The sequence below is a fragment of the Embiotoca jacksoni genome, unplaced genomic scaffold (genome assembly GCF_022577435.1).
Source record: "Embiotoca jacksoni isolate LCO1_2020_lvr unplaced genomic scaffold, fEmbJac1.0.p SCAF_4, whole genome shotgun sequence".
NCBI lineage: Eukaryota > Metazoa > Chordata > Actinopteri > Embiotocidae > Embiotoca > Embiotoca jacksoni.
The window spans coordinates 21,330,691-21,348,375 of NW_027185392.1; the positions used below are offsets into that span (position 1 = coordinate 21,330,691).

Here is a 17,685-nt window from a genome sequence, read left to right on the forward strand (position 1 = left end):
TCACTTAGTTACTCTAGATGACATTGTCCTGGCCTCCAGCAAAACTGTGAGGAACCTTGGAGTTATATTTGATGAGGATTTGTCCTTTGGCCACCATATAAAGCAAATATCCAGAACTGCCTTCTTTCATCTACGTAATATTAATAAAATCAGGAAAATGCTTCCTCAGCGTGACGCAGACAAACTCATTCATGCATGTGTTACTTCTAGGCTAGATTATTGTAATTCCTTGCTGTTAGGATGTCCAAATTACTCATTTAAAACCCTGCCGTTGATCCAAAATGCTGCAGCAAGAGTACTGATGGGATTTAGCAAGAGAGATCATATTTCTCCAGTTTTAGCTTCTCTTCACTGGCTTCCTGTGAAATCAAGAATAGAATTTAAAATTCTCTTGATGACTTACAAAGCCCTACACGACCAGGCTCCATCATATCTTAGAGATCTTATAGAACCATATAATCCTAGCAGAGGACTTCTCTCTCAGTACGCTGGTCTACTTGTGGTTCCCAGAGATTACAGAGCCTTCAGTTTTCAGGCTCCTCTCCTGTGGAACCAACCAGCTCCCAGTTTGTGTTCGAGGGGCAGAAACCCTCTCTAGCTTTAAGATTAGACTCAAAACGTTCCTTTTTGATAAAGCCTATAGTTAGGGCTGGCTCGGGTAGACCTGAATCAACCCTTAGTTATGCTGTTATAGGCCGAGGCTGCTGGGGGACCTCGTTACATGCTGAGCTTCTTTTCTTTCCTCCTACTCTTTAACTGACTCATACTTCACCATCCTTTTTGCTCCCATATATTTTTCTTATTGTATGTTGTCTCCTTTCAGTTCCCTCGCTTGCGTAGTTTCTCTTCTTTCTTTTGCAGATGTCCCGCCATGGAGCTGCATGTCTCCACCAACAGTTATTATCTTCTATCTCTATGCTGTCCTTTTCTCTCTCTGCTCTCCTCTCACCCCAACCGGTCGAGGCAGATGGCCGCCCACCTCTGAGCCTGGTTCTGTCGGAGGTTTCTTCCTGTTAAGAGGGAGTTTTTCCTTCCCTCTGTTGGAGGTTTTTCTCCCTTAAAGAGGAGGTTTTTTTTTCCTCCTAGCTTACGTGGGAATTGTTGAATTGTTGGGTTTCTCTGTATAATATTGTAAAGTCTTGCTGAATTGAATTGAATTTTTGCACAGTAGCATGACTGTGGATTTATTTCAATAAAATTTGGATTTGGATTTGCAAGTTTTGCACAGCCTGAATGGAGAAGAGGAACAAATCATATAATGTATCTGTTATGTATTAACCTTTATGTTAAGGTTTATGTGTCATTATAGTAAAATCATGTGATCTGGAACTGTTCACCTTTTCCACAGGAAGACACAGAGGATGGCTAAAAACACAAAAACAAAAACTATATTTCTAACGTCTGATCTTGATGTACCTGCGAAAAAAAACAGAAACTGAAACATAACTGTTGTGAATTATATTATCAGACAAACAAATGAAGTAAAAAACAATCCTCAGGACAGGTCTCTGACAGTTTTATGTTTGTTGGAAAAATAGTGTCTCTTCAGTGCAACACAATTTTTATGATATTAATATAATTTTGTGAATGTGTTGGAACCAACCACACCAAAGATCTTTTACCTTGGCCATTCATTTTTGATTGCGATTGACAACAATACTTTAAAGATCTTGTTTGAATAAATATCTGTTGTCACTTATTTGTTAATAAGGTACTTTCACACATGGATTGTTTAGTTGTTTTAAACTCAGACATGTTTGCTTCCTGAACAAATCATTAAAATGTACTTTACTGAATACATATTTATTATACTTAAAGAAGTCTGAAGCTACAGTGAATGGATGTGTTTGTAGGAGAACGAGCACAACAGACCTGCCACTACAGTCAAAGATACGGTGGAGTTCTGGCGTCCTCTTCTGTTCTGGGCTTCACAGTAATAACTCCCACTGTGCTCAGGTCACATACAGTGACACATCTCTGTCACTATAACTTTTCTCCCTTCAAACTAGAGGGTACGCTGCTGCCAACAATATACATATCAACACCATGTACAATCCGTTACTTTCAAATGTACATTATCTTACCTAATACTTAAGCGGTCTATATGTGAGGGAACAACAGCACACTCTTAAAGGAAACTCATCAGTTTTCTTTTTTTTAAATATGCAAATGCTCCATTTGTTTAAAATTGTATCTACTTTTCCTCATGCTAAACTTCACTTATATGTTAACACTTGTGTATTAAAATGACCACACCAGTTAATACTACAGAAGCTTGTCACTTTGTGTTCACCTGTGACAGTCAGCATTGTTCCTGGTGACCTTCTTGTCCTCTCACTTCTCTGAGTTTCAAATGTGAAGCAGTATTCTGCTGAGTCGCTCTCTCTCAGGTCAGTGATTCTCAGAGTGGGACGTCCTCTGTCTGATTTGAGGAGCCGGGCTCGAGCTCCCAGCTGGGAGTCTTTCCTGAGGTCCTCAGGCTGCGTGTACCTTTGCCAGTGATGTACCAAACGGTACCAGAAGTTTGATTTCATATAATCGTGGCCGCTGTATGTGCAAGAAATGTCCACTGATGAGCTTGTGAAGGCACAAATTTAAAGATAACATTGTTGAAAAATACAAATCGCAATACATTTACAGAGATCAACTGCTGTGGTTCATAAATGTTGAGCATTTGGAGCTAAATTCTGTAGCTTCCAACAAAATGTTACGTGTTATTGCTTTCTAAGGATCAGTTGTTTGGAGAGAGACTGCTGCAGAAATAAGTGGTTTAATACGTGGGTGCAACACAAAGGAAGGATGAAGTAGAAACAATAAAAGTTCTGAATGTGGACATGGCTAAAACGTCTTCCTGCTCTTCCTGCAAAAAGCTAGAAAAAATAACAACATGGGATATTTGCTGAAAATACCAACATATGTATTTAGCTCAGGAATTTGATTCTGTTTCTTCACGGCTAATCTGTCATACTGTGGAATAATCGCTCGAGTTGTGAGCAGACCAGAGGTGTGGCTGCTCACACTGTCAAGAAGCAGCAGTGCAAGAGATTCTAGTCCGCTAACAACTTTAACACAACATATTCAGAGAATTTTATCAGAGATTAATTCTCTTTCAAAATATCGGTGTCCCCTGGTTGTCCTTTAATGCATCCTTGCATTAACATGACATCTGGATTTAATGATTTATTAAATGAATAATTTTATTATATTTATCATAATAACATATCAACACATATGTAACAGAATCAATCAGTGCAATCATCATCGTAACAAATTATTGCTAGAAGGTGAAAACGGTGTGAAAGAAGTAACAGGCTTAAATGACAAACAAAACCACAGTAAATAAAAATCCATTAAAGTTATGAGATGACTACTTGATGAGTATTGTCTCATCAGTGCCCCCACTGACTCTGAACGTAATATACTTGAATTAACAACAGAGAAACTGAACACAGGACTGGCAGAATAACAATACTTGTAGAGAAATGTACATGACAAGACATTAGAAATGATTTAATGGCTCTCTTCACCTTTTGTGAAGGACATTTTGTATTGGGATGTATTTAGTTTACCATCTGTTAGCTAACTGACTTAACTACAATAATTCAGAGACATTTTTACGGATTTTACAAGAATGATTTACACCTGAATGTAAAACTGGTGACACTGATATTAAAAGTAAGATCAATTTTGTAAGAAACTGCTGACTAGGGTTGTAATGGATTCCTGAGACGATGATCACTATCTTGTATGTATAATAGCAGTTTGTAGTATCGTGTGTCATCAGATAGATGTGCTCCTTTAATGTTTGGTTCTTGACAAACTGCAATGTCTTTATGTCAAACAAGCAGGCTGAGGCGGGGAACAGATTTATGTTGTGTTCATACTCTGGTTTTTGCTGACTGTGCTGTACTGGACAGCAGACATATCCTCCACAGACTCTTGACGTCTTAATCTGTAACGGGGAAAATATTCAACGTGAAAATAAGTTTTATAATATGAAGAAACTCAGAATAACAATTTATACCATTAATAAAGAACAGATTTCAGTATCACAAGGATGAAACAGCAGTCATTTTCTATTTCTAATTTGGCACAAAGAAAATGGACTCACCCTGGGGTGACACTGGTAAAATTGACAACAGTGTACTCTGTATCTTCCTCCTCCTCCTCCACTTCATTATTGTTTCTGTTGGGCTGAGGTAGCATAACGTTGGAGTAGATAGGATCGTCCTGGTCCTTACGGAAATGCACACTGGCATAGTGAAGGTCGTCCTGTTGCACTGCTAGTTTTTTCTGCGCTGCAGCTGAAGGTTTGTCTTCTTCTGGACCCACATGTTGCTGAAGGGTAAATATTTCAACGACAACAGTACTTAGTTAAGTGGGTAATACTATTTTTATAGCCCTGTAACACAAGATAACCACACAGTGAAACATCAGGGGGATGAAGGGTGGACATCCAGCTCTACCTGCTGAGCCACAACCTCAAGCTTTAAATACCAAACACATATGAGTGTGTTGATGAAGGAATATATATCACCAGGAATGAAGGGACAACGGCACATTACAACAGTGTTGATCGGAACATTGTCCCTCAGCGCATGATCATTTATGACAGTATGGCTGTCTGAATGGAAAACAGTAGAGGAATTCAAATATACGGCGTATGGTTTGTCAGATAGAAATGAACAGGATGAAAGAAGAGAGGCTGACAGGGACAGTTACACTTGCTGATGATTTGATGGACGAATACCAAAACTCTTCTTCCTTACCTGTGCGATGTTGTGTGATCTCTCTCTGGACTCTGAGGTTTGTTTCGAAGACCTCTTTCTTCTGAATAGGACAATAAATGAACAAACAAATCATCAGATGAAATCACTTAACAACTGCCTGAATTTAAGATGCATTACTGAATACCGTAAAACTAATCTGCTCACCGAATGAACAGGAAGAGAGACAGAAACACGATAATCACAAAAATAACCGAAATCGATCCAGCAGCTGCTGCTTTCACTGAACCTGGGAAACAGTGATGAAATACTGAAGATTAATTATTGAATTACAGGATTTTTGAGTCCATTAGTAACAGATATTTGGGTATAAAAATCACAGTGTCAGACTGAAGCCTTTTAATTTACAACTCGTGAACTGTTTTTCATTTTGATTTTGTCTAAAAACATAACTCTGTTAGCAGCAGCACAGCAGTTCAACATCCCCTGTGCCATTATGTTGGTTCCTCCTGATGCTGAGAGAGCAGCTTTGTGTTTTTATAGGTGTGCACCCGAGGCTACAAATGAATGACTGACTTTGTTTTGAATTACTAATATCCAAAATGTATTTCTTTGATGTTAGCCACATTCCTTTGCCTTACTCTCTCAAATTTAAATTGAATTCCCTCAAAGGGGGATCAGTGAAGGTGAATCTTATATTCTTTGAGGTTAATCAGGATGACTTACTTGCCAAAATGATCAAATGTAAGGTGGAATTTTTGTTTCCTCTCGTGTTCTTGGCTTCACAGTAATAATGGCCGCTGTGTTCAGGTCTAAAGTAATTGATGGTGAAAATCTGTTCTGAACTTTTTGGTGTGTCGTCATTCTCCTTGTACCAGCTGTACTTAGCTGCTGGGTTAGCGTCACTTTCACAGGTCAGAGTCACTGCGCCGCCCTCCACTATCTCACCAGAGGGACTCAGCGATACAGTAGGATTTTTTGGAGCATCTAGAGGACAATGGAGACAATTGAAACAATATTTATTTGGAAGTCGAAGGCAAACAAAGTACAGGAATCCAAAAGAGGCACCAAAGGACACAGAGAAACAAAACACACCTCTGTAACAAAACACACATTTAATGTACTGCTTATGCTAACTTCATACTCACAATGACAACATTAACATGATGTTTAGCGTAATATTCATCACATTTACCAGTGATGGAAAGAAGCTCAGTAACATTTACTTAAGAACAATTTTCAGGTAGCCTTCTACACTTCACTTGAGTATTTCCATTCGATGTCACTATATACTTCCACCCCGCTACATGTCATTTATATGACATTTTTAGTTACCAGTTACTTTTAAGATAATGATTTGACATTAAATGCCGGTAGATCTGGGTGTATTTCCATGACAAATAACTTATACCAGCCAGAGGCCAGACATTGTATCGTGGGAAGATGATATTGATGAGGGGTAAAAGAGGAAAACAGAAAGATATTCTGAACTAGCGAGTGAGGTAGAGAGGCGTGAGTGGAGCGCAAGGGTGCACCCTAAAGAGGCCGGTTGTTGAGGGGTCATTGCGGGGTCAACAACAGCATAGATAGGGGACAGAGCCTGCAGCGGGCAGTGAGAGATATTGCGGAAGCAGATGAACAGCGCAGTCTTTGGATGTGGTGGAAAAGAAATGGGACTGGTGGTTATGTGTAGCAGGTATGATCTTGTGCCTTTGAGCAAAGATAACGCTGCCAAAGAATGTAGGCACACGTCATGTTAGTTTAGATCAGGGGTCTCAAACTTAATTTACTTGGGGGCCGCTGGAGGCATAGTCTGGGTGAGGCTGGGCCGCATCGGGTATTCCACAAGAAAAGCTTTGTTAAAAAAATTCCAATCTTCTCAAATGTCTTTATTTTTATTTTTTTAACACAAAATAAGATGAAAAAGTAAATAAACAAATTAAGAATTAATAAGTAAATAAGTAAATAAATCAGTAATAAATAAAATAATAATAATTAGATTTCTCTAGTCAGCAACTATGTGTGGTTTCTTCAGTCTTCTATATCTGCTGTATTCAGATTTAAACGTCTTTATTAACAGTTCTTTAACCTCAATGGGTTCTTCTGAACATGAATTGTCCTGAACATGAATGGAACATTGAAGAACATGAACTGTTCTTCTGAACATGGCTTCTCTTGCCTACTCCTTGCTGCTGGAGACCTGGCAGCGCTTCCTCTCGCATAGCTGAGCCACATTTGTCTTGAGGGAGGAAGCAGTTGAGACCCTCAGTATGGCTTGAAGATGATCATCAGTAAGTCTGGACCTGTACTTGGACTTATTGAAGTTCAAGGTGGAGAAGAGCTTTTCGCACAAGTATGTGCTCCCAAAAAGGCACATGGTCCGCTTGAACATTCGGGAAAGCTCAGGGAAGCTGGGGGTCAATTCTCTCAAAAATTGCCCAAGCTTGTCTGCTTTTCCACTCACCTCCCTGAACTTGGCTTTGAGGTCAATGAGCTCCATTTGAAGCACAGGAGGGGCATCTTGCACATCAAAGGAGAAGGGGTCCACAAAAATTTGAAATGTGGCTCTGTGCGTCTTGAAGTCTGCAAATCTGTAATCAAATTCCTCCTGTAGCTTCAAAATGGCATCAACATACTTCTCACCACTGAATGGTGTGCCTGCATCCACGAGTGCCTAAGTTTTGTGGAGAATGCTCTCACGTTGTCATAGGCAGCACTGACGAGTTGCCCCTGGCCTTGTAAATTCTTGTTCAGTACATTAAGCTCATGTGTGATATCAACAAGAAAAGCTAAGTCCATGAGCCATTTGGGATCACTTAGCACAGGAACAGCCACCCCATCCTTCTCCATGAAGGCTTTCACTTCTGCTCTCAACTCAAAAAATCTCTTCAAGGCGTTTCCCCTGCTGAGCCAACGTACCTCGGTGAAGTAGAGCACAGAACCTTCGGTGCTTTAAGCCCCTGGATCTGATTTGGTTGATGCATTTCACAACGACAGACATCACATTGTCAAACTTCAGGCATTTGCTGCAAAGGGCCTGCTGATGGATAATGCAGTGCAGAGCAATGGCCTCCTCTACACCCTCCTCTTCCAGTTTGTTTTGAACAAGTGCCACCAGTCCATTTGTCCTCCCTGTCATTGATGGCGCTCCATCAGTTGTTATTCCAACAAACCTCTTCCATGGCAAACCGGCATTCTCAATGGCATCACACAGCTGGTGAAATATCTCCTGAGCAGTGGTCTGGCCATGCATTGGAATTACTGTGAGCAACTCCTCTAGCACTTCAAAATTGTCATCAACACCACGGACATACATTGCGAGCTGGGCGGTGTCTCTGATGTCTGTGGTCTCATCAAGAGCGACTGAGTATACACTGAAATATTTGGCTTTCTCACACAGTTGATCATAAATGTTACTTGACAGGTCAGAAATGCGCTCTGCTGCGGTGTTGGCAGGAAGGCTGATGTTGCTAAACTGACCTTTCTTTTCCGGACAGACTATACTTGCAGCCAGTAATATGCACTTTTTGACGAATTCACCTTCTGTGAATGGCTTTCCCGCCTTAGCAATCATCTCACTAACCACGTAGTGAGCTTCGACTGCTGCATTATTCTCTTTGGTTGCTTTCTTGAAGAAATCTTGTTGCCTCAGTAGACATGTTTTAAGATTTGCAGCCCGGTTGGCTCTCTCATCTCCCTGGTATTTTGCATACTCCTCAGCATGTCTAGTTGTGTAATGACGTTTCAAATTGTATTCCTTGTGCACCGCAACTTTCTCTGTGCAAATAAGACACGTCGGGGTGCCCCTGTGCTCAACAAAGAAATATTGCATCTCCCACTTTCCCTGGGATTGTCTGTGCTCATCACCAACCTTTCTCTTCACTGCAGGCTTTGAAAAAGACATGTTTGGGGCTGTGGAATATATTTTAATTCCACTTGGTGTCACTGTCGTGTTTAGCCGTGTTTATGACATCATCTAGAAGTATATGTAGTGTTCATCTTGTGAGGCAATGCAAATAAAAAAAATAATGACCCCCAAATAACGGTGCGACCCTATAATTGGTCCGGGTTATCGGGGACTGTTATTGCCGACGGACAGGTGTCGGTATGTGACTGCAGACCACATTAGACTACATTATTTCCTTTCTTTTATCTCGCCGCGTACGCATCACTTTGATTTATTTTGTCAGAGACATATATACGTATAATGTCCCGCTGGGCAGCAACTTAAAAAACTTTTTTTTTGAAGTGTTGTGAACGCAGCGCGCTGGGACGAATGTTCACGTTTGCCGAATAGAAATGAGGCAGCCAGCCAGGCACGGAAGAAAACTCTCCATGGCAACGCTGCTGTCACTTTCACTCATTGAGAAATGTTTCTCTGCTTGCATCAAGCCCGGTCGATGTCCCGCCCCCGAGAGCCATATACCCCACCGTGATTGGTCGGTTCGTTCAGCTCCGCACACGACACTGTAAAGTGCCATTCATAGAAAACTCACGGGCCGCACTAACATTAAACTTTCATATTAAGGTGGGGGCCACAAAATATCGTCTCGCGGGCCGCGAGTTTGAGACCCCTGGTTTAGATGTAAACCAGGTCGAGCAGCGGTCGTGGTGGTGGAGACAACCTGATGGTCGACTGGAAGCAAAGTCAAAGGATCACAAAGTAATTAACAAGGATGAATCCGTTGGGAAGTGTCTGCCAAAGTGGTTTGTGAACACTTACACTGGACATCAATGAGTAGAGATGAAGAGTTGGTCTGTCCGTATAGATTCTCAGATGTGCAGTAGTATTTCCCTGTGTCCTCAGGGCTGATGGAAAGAAAAGCACATTCTCCCCCCAGTGCTTTAGACAGTGCTTGGTTCTCTTTGTACCAGCTGTACTTCGCTGCAGGGTTAGCATCACTGTGACAGGTCAGAGTCACTGAACCTCCCTCCACTATCTCACCAGAGGGACTCACCGTCACCGACGGAAGCTTTGGAGCATCTGGAGAAAAAGTAAGAACATAGATTATTGTACAAAAAGTTAGCAGGAGTGCTAAGAGTCTAATTACATTGTCAACCTAAAACAAAAAGAAAGTGTCATGACTTTAAATATTGATGCATGATTTAGCTCGCTGTACTCGATGTTTTGCCACTAGAGTTCCAAGGACTCATGTGTTTGCTGTTCCTTTACTCTGTCTCTGTTGTTATGTGGGGTTAACACACCTAACTGTGTGTGGTCTGCTGTACACGTGTTGAATTGAAGAAATAACTGGATTGCCAAGATGAAAAAATGCCTGAACAGACTGAAACTGTCTATTCACTCACATTTCACTTGTAAAAAGATGTTTTCAGATGTTTTCTTCCCCAGCTCGTTCTCAGCTGTGCAATAATACTCTCCAGATTGATGGGACTGGATGGACCTGAAGACCAGCTGTGGTTCTTTGCTGAGCTGCGTTTGCTCCTTGTACCAGGTGTAATTCGCTGCTGGGTTAGCATCACTACTACAGGTCAGATTCACTAGACTTCCCTCCATTATCGCACCAGAGGGACTCATGACTGCTGAAGCAGCCCTTGGAGCATCTAGAGGAAAGAATATTAACATTAAGATAAGTAAACTGCTTTGCAGTTAACACCTAAAACAAATAGAACAGACTTCCAACCATACACAAAAATAATCAAAATTAATATTCTCTTTTAACAATGTATTTATATGTTTGTCCAAAGTTCAGGTCCTGGAGCTTCCCTCAGTACTTTGTGTTATAACCCTCTGTTGGATGGGAACTAATAAGAATAACAAGCCTTTGATTATTGGTCATTTCCTAAATCTCTTGTCCTTAATACGCTGTACTTGCTTTGTGTGTTTGCTGGGTTTTTCAGTCCTGCTTCTCCCGTTGCTAAAAATACTTTAGAAATATCCTTCTATTATTATCCTTCAGGAATAATCACTGTGGTAGAACGATCATGGTCACGTTTTAAAGATAAAAAAAAAAAGATCTGGTAATTAGAAAAGGAAACAATGAGTGATCTCCCAGATTAAAGTCTAATATTCGGATGACCCATCCAGTGCAACCTGTTTCCCACAGTCACTCTTATTTCATCATAAGAAGTGTTTTGGTCTCGAAAGCATGAATATGTTGTTTTGGGGAACTTGCTCAAACTCAAGTCATTCTTCTTAAAAGGAAAAGATGTCTTTACTAACTCGGTTGCTTGACTTTGGTGAAAGCCCAGAAAGCAGTGAAGCAAACTGCTTCTTCCTTTCCTCAATGATCAAACATAACACTCAACACAACCTTTCTGTTCCTTTTGCTTTGTTCATTTGGTTTCATCTTTACATCCTTTTGTATTATTGGGAATCATGCTGAATAACTGAAACAACATTTTAGTCAGTGAAAAGAACACCCTGAGTCATATATTCAATCATGCTGACAACATCACGAAGAGAAGTAACTCACACACTGAAGGAGAGCGGTAACCCTCGTGTCCTATGAAAGCACAGGAGATGTTGTCTCCAGTATTGAACACGCCTTCATAGGAAGCTTTTCCAGGTGTCCGTTCTTCATTCTTGATCCACACAATAGAAGGACGACCAGCTGGACTGCAGCTGCTGAGACACTTCAGCTCTGCCTTAGTGGAAGACTGATAAACATGTCTCCTGGTCACCTGCACCCACAGAGCTGCATACATGAAAACAAAACAGAAATGTTGAATGTGACTGAATACTCAAAGAACAAATGCATCCACGAAAGTATTTAAAACATTTAATCAATGGATCAATGCAGAAGGAAACAAAGTAACATGAGAATAAATCACACTTGCACAAACTTAGGGAGTCAAATTAGGTAACGCAGTTACTGGAAGCCAAAGATGGTTCCTCACAATAAAACAAACAGTGTAACACTCTCACATTAAGAAATCAGTTTGTGTTCATCAGTACCTGTGACGGTCAGAGTTGTTCCAGGTAAATTACTGCCCCATTCAATGCTTTGTGTTTTGAATTTGAAGCGATAATCAGCTGAATCGGCGTCTGTCAGGTCACTGATTCTCAGAGTGGAGCGGCCTCTCTCTGTTTCTAAGACTTGGACACGACCGGCGTACCGGGAGTCTTCACTGAGGTCTATGGAGCTGTAACGTGACTGACGACCATCAAACCAGAATTTGGATTGTATTGGATTGTTGTAACTGTTGTAAGTACAAGAAATGTCCACTGATGAGCCTTTGAAGGCACAGATCCTTCTGTTGCTGTAATTCACTCTGTTGCATGAACCACCATGGGGACCTGAAAGATAAAATGATTCTTAAGCTAGAGTTAGAAAGTAATCATGATTACATGATTTGGTTAAAATACACAGAGGGCCCGATTTACTAAAAGTCTGCTTGTGTAAAATCACGTGCAAACTCCACACCACCCACAAAAAAATGTCCAAGCTGATCTACCGACGACGTGCAGTGAGGGTTGCGTCTTTCAAATGTGCAATTTAACAAACGTCGTCCATTTTGCATGTTTGCCTTCATGCATATGTGATATTTGGTGTTTAGCAAACGCAACGATATTTACTAAACCTGAAAGTAGAAATAGGAGAAGTGATTTTGTGTATTTTAGTACCACTGAAAGGAAGGTATTAATCAGATGTACATCAGGAGACGGATGATCTTATTGTGGTGAGAAGAAGACGCAGAGAAACCAAAGAATACGTAGAGAACGAGGTTTTACACCCGTGGAAAAACAATTTAGATGACAGAGGGAAAAAATAATCAGACATATCGTCTGTCCAGCGATGACATTTCTGAGTTATTGAATGATTGACAGCCAACAACAAGGAGGAGCCACGAAATACCAGCAATTAAAAAACGTCTTACGACTCAGCATTGTCCTGCCTCTGGGTCGTTCCAGCGTATCGCTGCTTGGATATCCTGCCCAGTCCTGTTATTCAAGGTGAGCTGTCACAGGTCCTGAATGTGTCCCGCAGAATTCACAGGTAGCTTCATAAGGTTCACGAGCACCCGTGAGACACTGAATGAAACTAATTCACCAGCTCATCACAGAAAGATCTGGACCTGCTGATCGGTGTTTGTTAGAGGATCTGATCCACCGTCCCGACGGTTGATTGTGAAGCCTTTTTTTCGCGTTTTTATTTTTCCCACAGTATCGACTCTATCGCTAATAATCTCCTATAAAGCGTTTTGTTCTTGTTTTATTTACATTTCTTAATTTCAATGGGATCAGATTTCCTTTTGCGGTCGCTCTGTTTTTCCATTGCTGGAATCACTTTAACACACGAAAAACCCTCATTTAAATACAGCGATTTGCACCTGATTTCAATGACGCAATTACTCTTAGTAAATCACCCTCAAAACGGGTGCAAAACAAATGTACAAACTTTTGGAAGGAACACACAATTTAGTATCCTCTATTTGAGATCTTAGTAAATCAGGCCATTAGTGTCTCTACCAGATTGGTGTTACGTCAGTAGAATATACTCACACACTGAAGGAGACGTTGAATGCTTAAGTCCATATACAGCACAGGAATAGCTGTCTGAAGGATTTGGGTTGAGTAAAAAACTAGATGTTTCCGTGTATTCTCTCTGTCCATTTTTGTACCAGATGTAGGAGGGATTCTTATTTAGCCAACAACTTCTTTGACAACTCAACGTTTCCTGGTTGTAACCTGAAGGTACTACGTGGAGAGCTGAAACGTGAAGAGAATAAAAACACAACAGAAATGTAGATGCCCTGTCTCAATATGTACTCTCACGCTGGTTGTTGATTTCATGAATAAAAACATTACCTGTAACAGACAAAGTGACTCCAGGGGAACCAGTCCATCTCCCATCTGGTTGGTTTGTTATGAACCTGAACTTGTACTCAGCTGAGTCGCTCTCTCTCAGGTCTCTGATTGTCAGACTGCAAGACTTTGAATAAGAACTGTATGTCACACGACCCACGTACAATGAGTCTGTTGTCAGATCATCACTTTGTTCAGTGAACCAAACTTTTTGATTCACAACTGTAGGAACACCATTCATTGTGGCTGGGTATGTGTAGGAGCATCTTATGGTCACTGAGGATCCTTTTACTGCACAAATCTTAGAAGGAGTGTAAGTCACTCTCCAGTCATCATACGCCTGTACCACTGTAACAGAGCACATCAGAAAACAGTCAGACAACAACAACAAACAACAGTCTTTCATCTGTATTTTAGGGAAAGATAATCTCAGCTGAGGTTTGAAATTTCTCCGAATGGTTATCGCTGATTTATTTCAGCGACTGTTTCTGAAGTTACTGATAATCAGTAAAATTATTGTAATATATTTTTTAAATATAGTTATAAAATTATAACTGCTGGATTACTCATTCAGTAGATTTCTACTGTTGCCTCCACTGGTGCTGTTAAAAGTGTCAGCCAGTCGTGACCTGAGAGCTGAGTGGGAGGAGTGCGTTCGCTCCTCCTTATTTCCTGTTCATCAATGTTCTATCAAATAAAAGCATAAAATGCTTAAAAATAATCTTTAAAAAAGTGTCAGCCAAATGTCTAAACTGTGTATCTGAGGAAAATATACTGACAAAGTGAAGATTTGTACATCAATTAAAAAAGGTGATCAGTCAGCAAAGTATGTTCACTGCTTGAAATCATTTCCTCCAAAAGTCAAACAATGTGTTACTGCAGGTTTGGGTTATAGAAAACAAGTTGGCAAAGAGTTTCTGATTCACAAATTAAGACACAAAGCCACTTTATGATCACTGACATCATGTGTGTCAACTTTACTTGTGAGATGGAAATATTAAACTTTGAAAGGACCAGAAAACTCTGATCCTTTATCATGTCACTTTCTGTCATATCAACTCTATGACAGAGTTAAGAGTGAACCAGAACAGAAAAGTTTCAGGCCACAAAACTAAACTTCTCTGTGTTCATTATTACAACAACATTTATGTTACGTATTTGACTTATTGTGTTAAAAAATATGTTGTGACACGATACTTAATGATGGTATTTTAAATTTCAGTACTCAATGCAGGCAGATGATCCCTGTGAGTTCCATTCTTACCATAATTTCCGGACTATAAGCCGCTACTTTTTTCCCACGCTTTGAACCTCGCAGCTTAAACAACGACGCGGCTAATTTATGGATTTTTCCCGCTTTCACAAGCTTCATGCCGCCAAAAAACTGAGCAAAAAAACACATTCTGTGACGGTGCTCAGTTTTTTGGCGGCATGAAGCTTTCATTAGACCAATGAAATTGCTGAACAGGTTAAGGTGAAACAATGTAAGTTTTTAGTTTACTGTTTAGATTAAATCGAGCGCGCTCAAACTTCCCATCGTTCTGATTACGGTCGTCATTTTGTCACCCTCATCATGGCAAAGACACCAAGAAATGCACATGATGCAGCTTTCAAGTTGAAGGCGATTAGATCTGGCTGTTGGAAAAGGAAATAGAGCCGACTCAACACAGAGAGAGCAGACGGCCGAGGTGTTTCAACCGTGCAGATCCGACTGAAAGCCAAAACAATCGCCACCGCAATGAAGTTTGAGGATTTTAGAGGTGGACCGTCGTGGTGTCTCAGATTTATGAGACGTAAAGGCCTGTCCATCAGGGTACGGACGAGTCTGTGTCAGCAGCTCCCTCCCGACTACGAGGAAAAAGTTTCAAACTTCCGCAAATTCACTGATGCAAAGATAGCAGAGCATACCATTGGCCCGCACGACATCATAAATATGGATGAGGTTCCTCTGACCTTTGACCTGCCTCTCACTCGGACTGTCAACAGGAAAGGCGAATCATCCGTCACGCTGACATTTTTATTTTTGTTACAAGCCGTGTTTCATTAAAGTCTGTGTAAAGTTCATTTGTTTCAATGTACCGGTAGGCACCTCGGCTTATAGACATGTGCGGCTTATTTATGTTCAAAATAATTATTTTTTTAAAATTCAGTGGGTGCGGCTTATATTCAGGTGCGCTCAATAGTCCGGAAATTACGGTATATTAATCTGCTATTATTATTGATGTTCACCTTTTTAAGCAGCACCGTCATTTTTATGTGGATCAAGTTCAATCTTGTCATCAATTGTTCAGTAAAAAAATGGTGAACTGCTACAAATCCTCCAATTTAAAAAGCTGCAACCATGAAATGTTGTCATTTCTGTACAAAAAATGTGATGGAGGAAGTTGCCTACTAATTTTCTCAGAACTGACTGATTGCTTATTAAGATCTACTTATGTACTGTTAGCAAGTTTCATTACTAAGAAGTCATCGTACACACCGTGTGTTTTGTATGCACGACTCTTAATTTGTACAGTAACTAATAGCTGTCAGATAAATATAAATGATTATAAAGTTTTTTTAAAAATCTCTGAATTGTAAAGAAGCTTTCTGATGGTGTTTGTTTTGAGACTTGATCTTTAAGTTAGGAAGTGAATGTCTGGTGTTGCAGGATTCACAACACATAGCACAACAACAAATTAGCTGCATCGATTTACTAAAAAAAAAAAATCCTCTGAGTTTCTTAAGTGCTGTAACCACATAGCAATGAACAATGTACAGTACCTGGTAGAGAGAGAAGGATGAAAACAAATCCACTTGCTGCTGCAGTTACACTCATGCTGCTTCTCTTGTCTCTGTTAAATCACATCAGCAGGTAGATCACATACATGAGAATTGCTGTAAATCAGTCGTAAACATTTATTCATCAAAACAGGACGATGTGGCCTTTGCACACAGTTTCCTCTGTGGTTGGAAAAGTTGATTTTAACAGAGATAAGGATTGAGCCGCTAAGCGCCGTCCTCCTTCCTCTTTTCATGATTAATATGCATGAATAGACGGATGACTGTAAATCCCCAAGTTAAAATGAAGAAATTATTATTTTGCATGCATGTACTGTAATTCTTAATTGGAGATAAAGTTTTAGCTGAATTTCAGGAGCAGGACCACGTCTCAACCACTCCCCCACTTCCAGCCACACTCCTATAAATATCCACCCACTCTAAACCTCGGCCTGTTCACGTTTTCTGCATCCGGAACCAGACGCCACGCAGAAGGAAAAAACAAAAACAATCTTACCTTGGACCAAACATGGATCTGCTGTTCCTCAGCCCATCTGACGACAACGATTGTTTTGCCTTCACACAGGCCACCCATGCACCCAAAGGAAGCCCTCGATCTGCTGCCCTCTCCAAAAACCCCAGGGTTACCCACGAGACGCCGCCACCGGGAACACACAACCAGCACTTTTCCTTGCACTTCAGCGATTCCTCCACCCAACATCCCAGCCAAAAAAAACCAAAAAACTTCTCCCATCTCCACGAACTTCCGCCAGCAGATGATCTCAGATAAATACGTTGACTTGGCACAACTCATCCTCCCTCCCCTCCACCAACACGCTGAACCTAGGGTGATCGATAGCCACGAGAGCCTCATTATCATGCGTACCTCAGCGCCAGCTCGCTCCAAAGAGCTCACCCGGCCTGAGTTCACGTATGCTTTCTCCCTGTATAGAGATGTCCCCTGCACCCCCTTCCCAGCTAGGAGGACAGAGTGAGATAATTACCTTTCCATAATCCTCGACCTAGCTCTCCACTTTGGCGGAGCAGGCTTTTACCAATACCACATCCAATTCGCTTCAGAAGCCGCAGCCCGTCTCCTCCAGTTACACCAGGCCACTTACTGGAGTACCCTCGACCAGGAACTCTACTGCCGCATTTTTGCCGCCCGTCCAGCTCTCCATTGCAAATTATGCAGCGCCTCTTCCCATCCCGCCTCCGCGTGCACCATCCCCATCCAACCACGTCCCCAAAGCCAACCTTCAGCCACCACTCACCCGACTTCCTAGTTATAACTCCTCCTTTTATCACCTCCAGCCCACGGTCTCTTGACCATGAAATCAGTCTTCGCTCAGATGCGGCTGCACCTCCTTTCCAACTGGAACGGTATCACCTTCTTTTACGACGACCAACTTTCCAACCCAGAAGACATTC

At 41.1% G+C, this 17,685-nt stretch overlaps 2 protein-coding genes across 2 annotated transcripts; both read right to left on the reverse strand.

Moving 5' to 3' along the window:
- Nucleotides 1-3,171: 3,171 nt before the first annotated feature.
- LOC138208752 (B-cell receptor CD22-like) lies at nt 3,172-7,577 on the reverse strand. Its single transcript, XM_069166854.1, has 8 exons — nt 7,364-7,577; nt 7,192-7,247; nt 6,918-7,110; nt 5,454-5,714; nt 4,935-5,016; nt 4,770-4,830; nt 4,112-4,338; nt 3,172-3,952 (listed from the first exon to the last, which is right to left on the reverse strand). Exons 1-8 carry the CDS (start codon nt 7,575-7,577, stop codon nt 3,868-3,870), a joined length of 1,179 nt encoding a protein of 392 aa, XP_069022955.1. The 3' UTR covers nt 3,172-3,867.
- Nucleotides 7,578-9,329: 1,752 nt separating this feature from the next.
- On the reverse strand, nt 9,330-16,797 carry LOC138208754 (B-cell receptor CD22-like). Its single transcript, XM_069166855.1, has 8 exons — nt 16,772-16,797; nt 16,258-16,328; nt 13,498-13,842; nt 13,192-13,398; nt 11,644-11,985; nt 11,162-11,383; nt 10,035-10,289; nt 9,330-9,711 (listed from the first exon to the last, which is right to left on the reverse strand). Exons 1-8 carry the CDS (start codon nt 16,783-16,785, stop codon nt 9,395-9,397), a joined length of 1,773 nt encoding a protein of 590 aa, XP_069022956.1. The 5' UTR covers nt 16,786-16,797; the 3' UTR covers nt 9,330-9,394.
- Between the last annotated feature and the right edge of the window lie 888 nt (nt 16,798-17,685).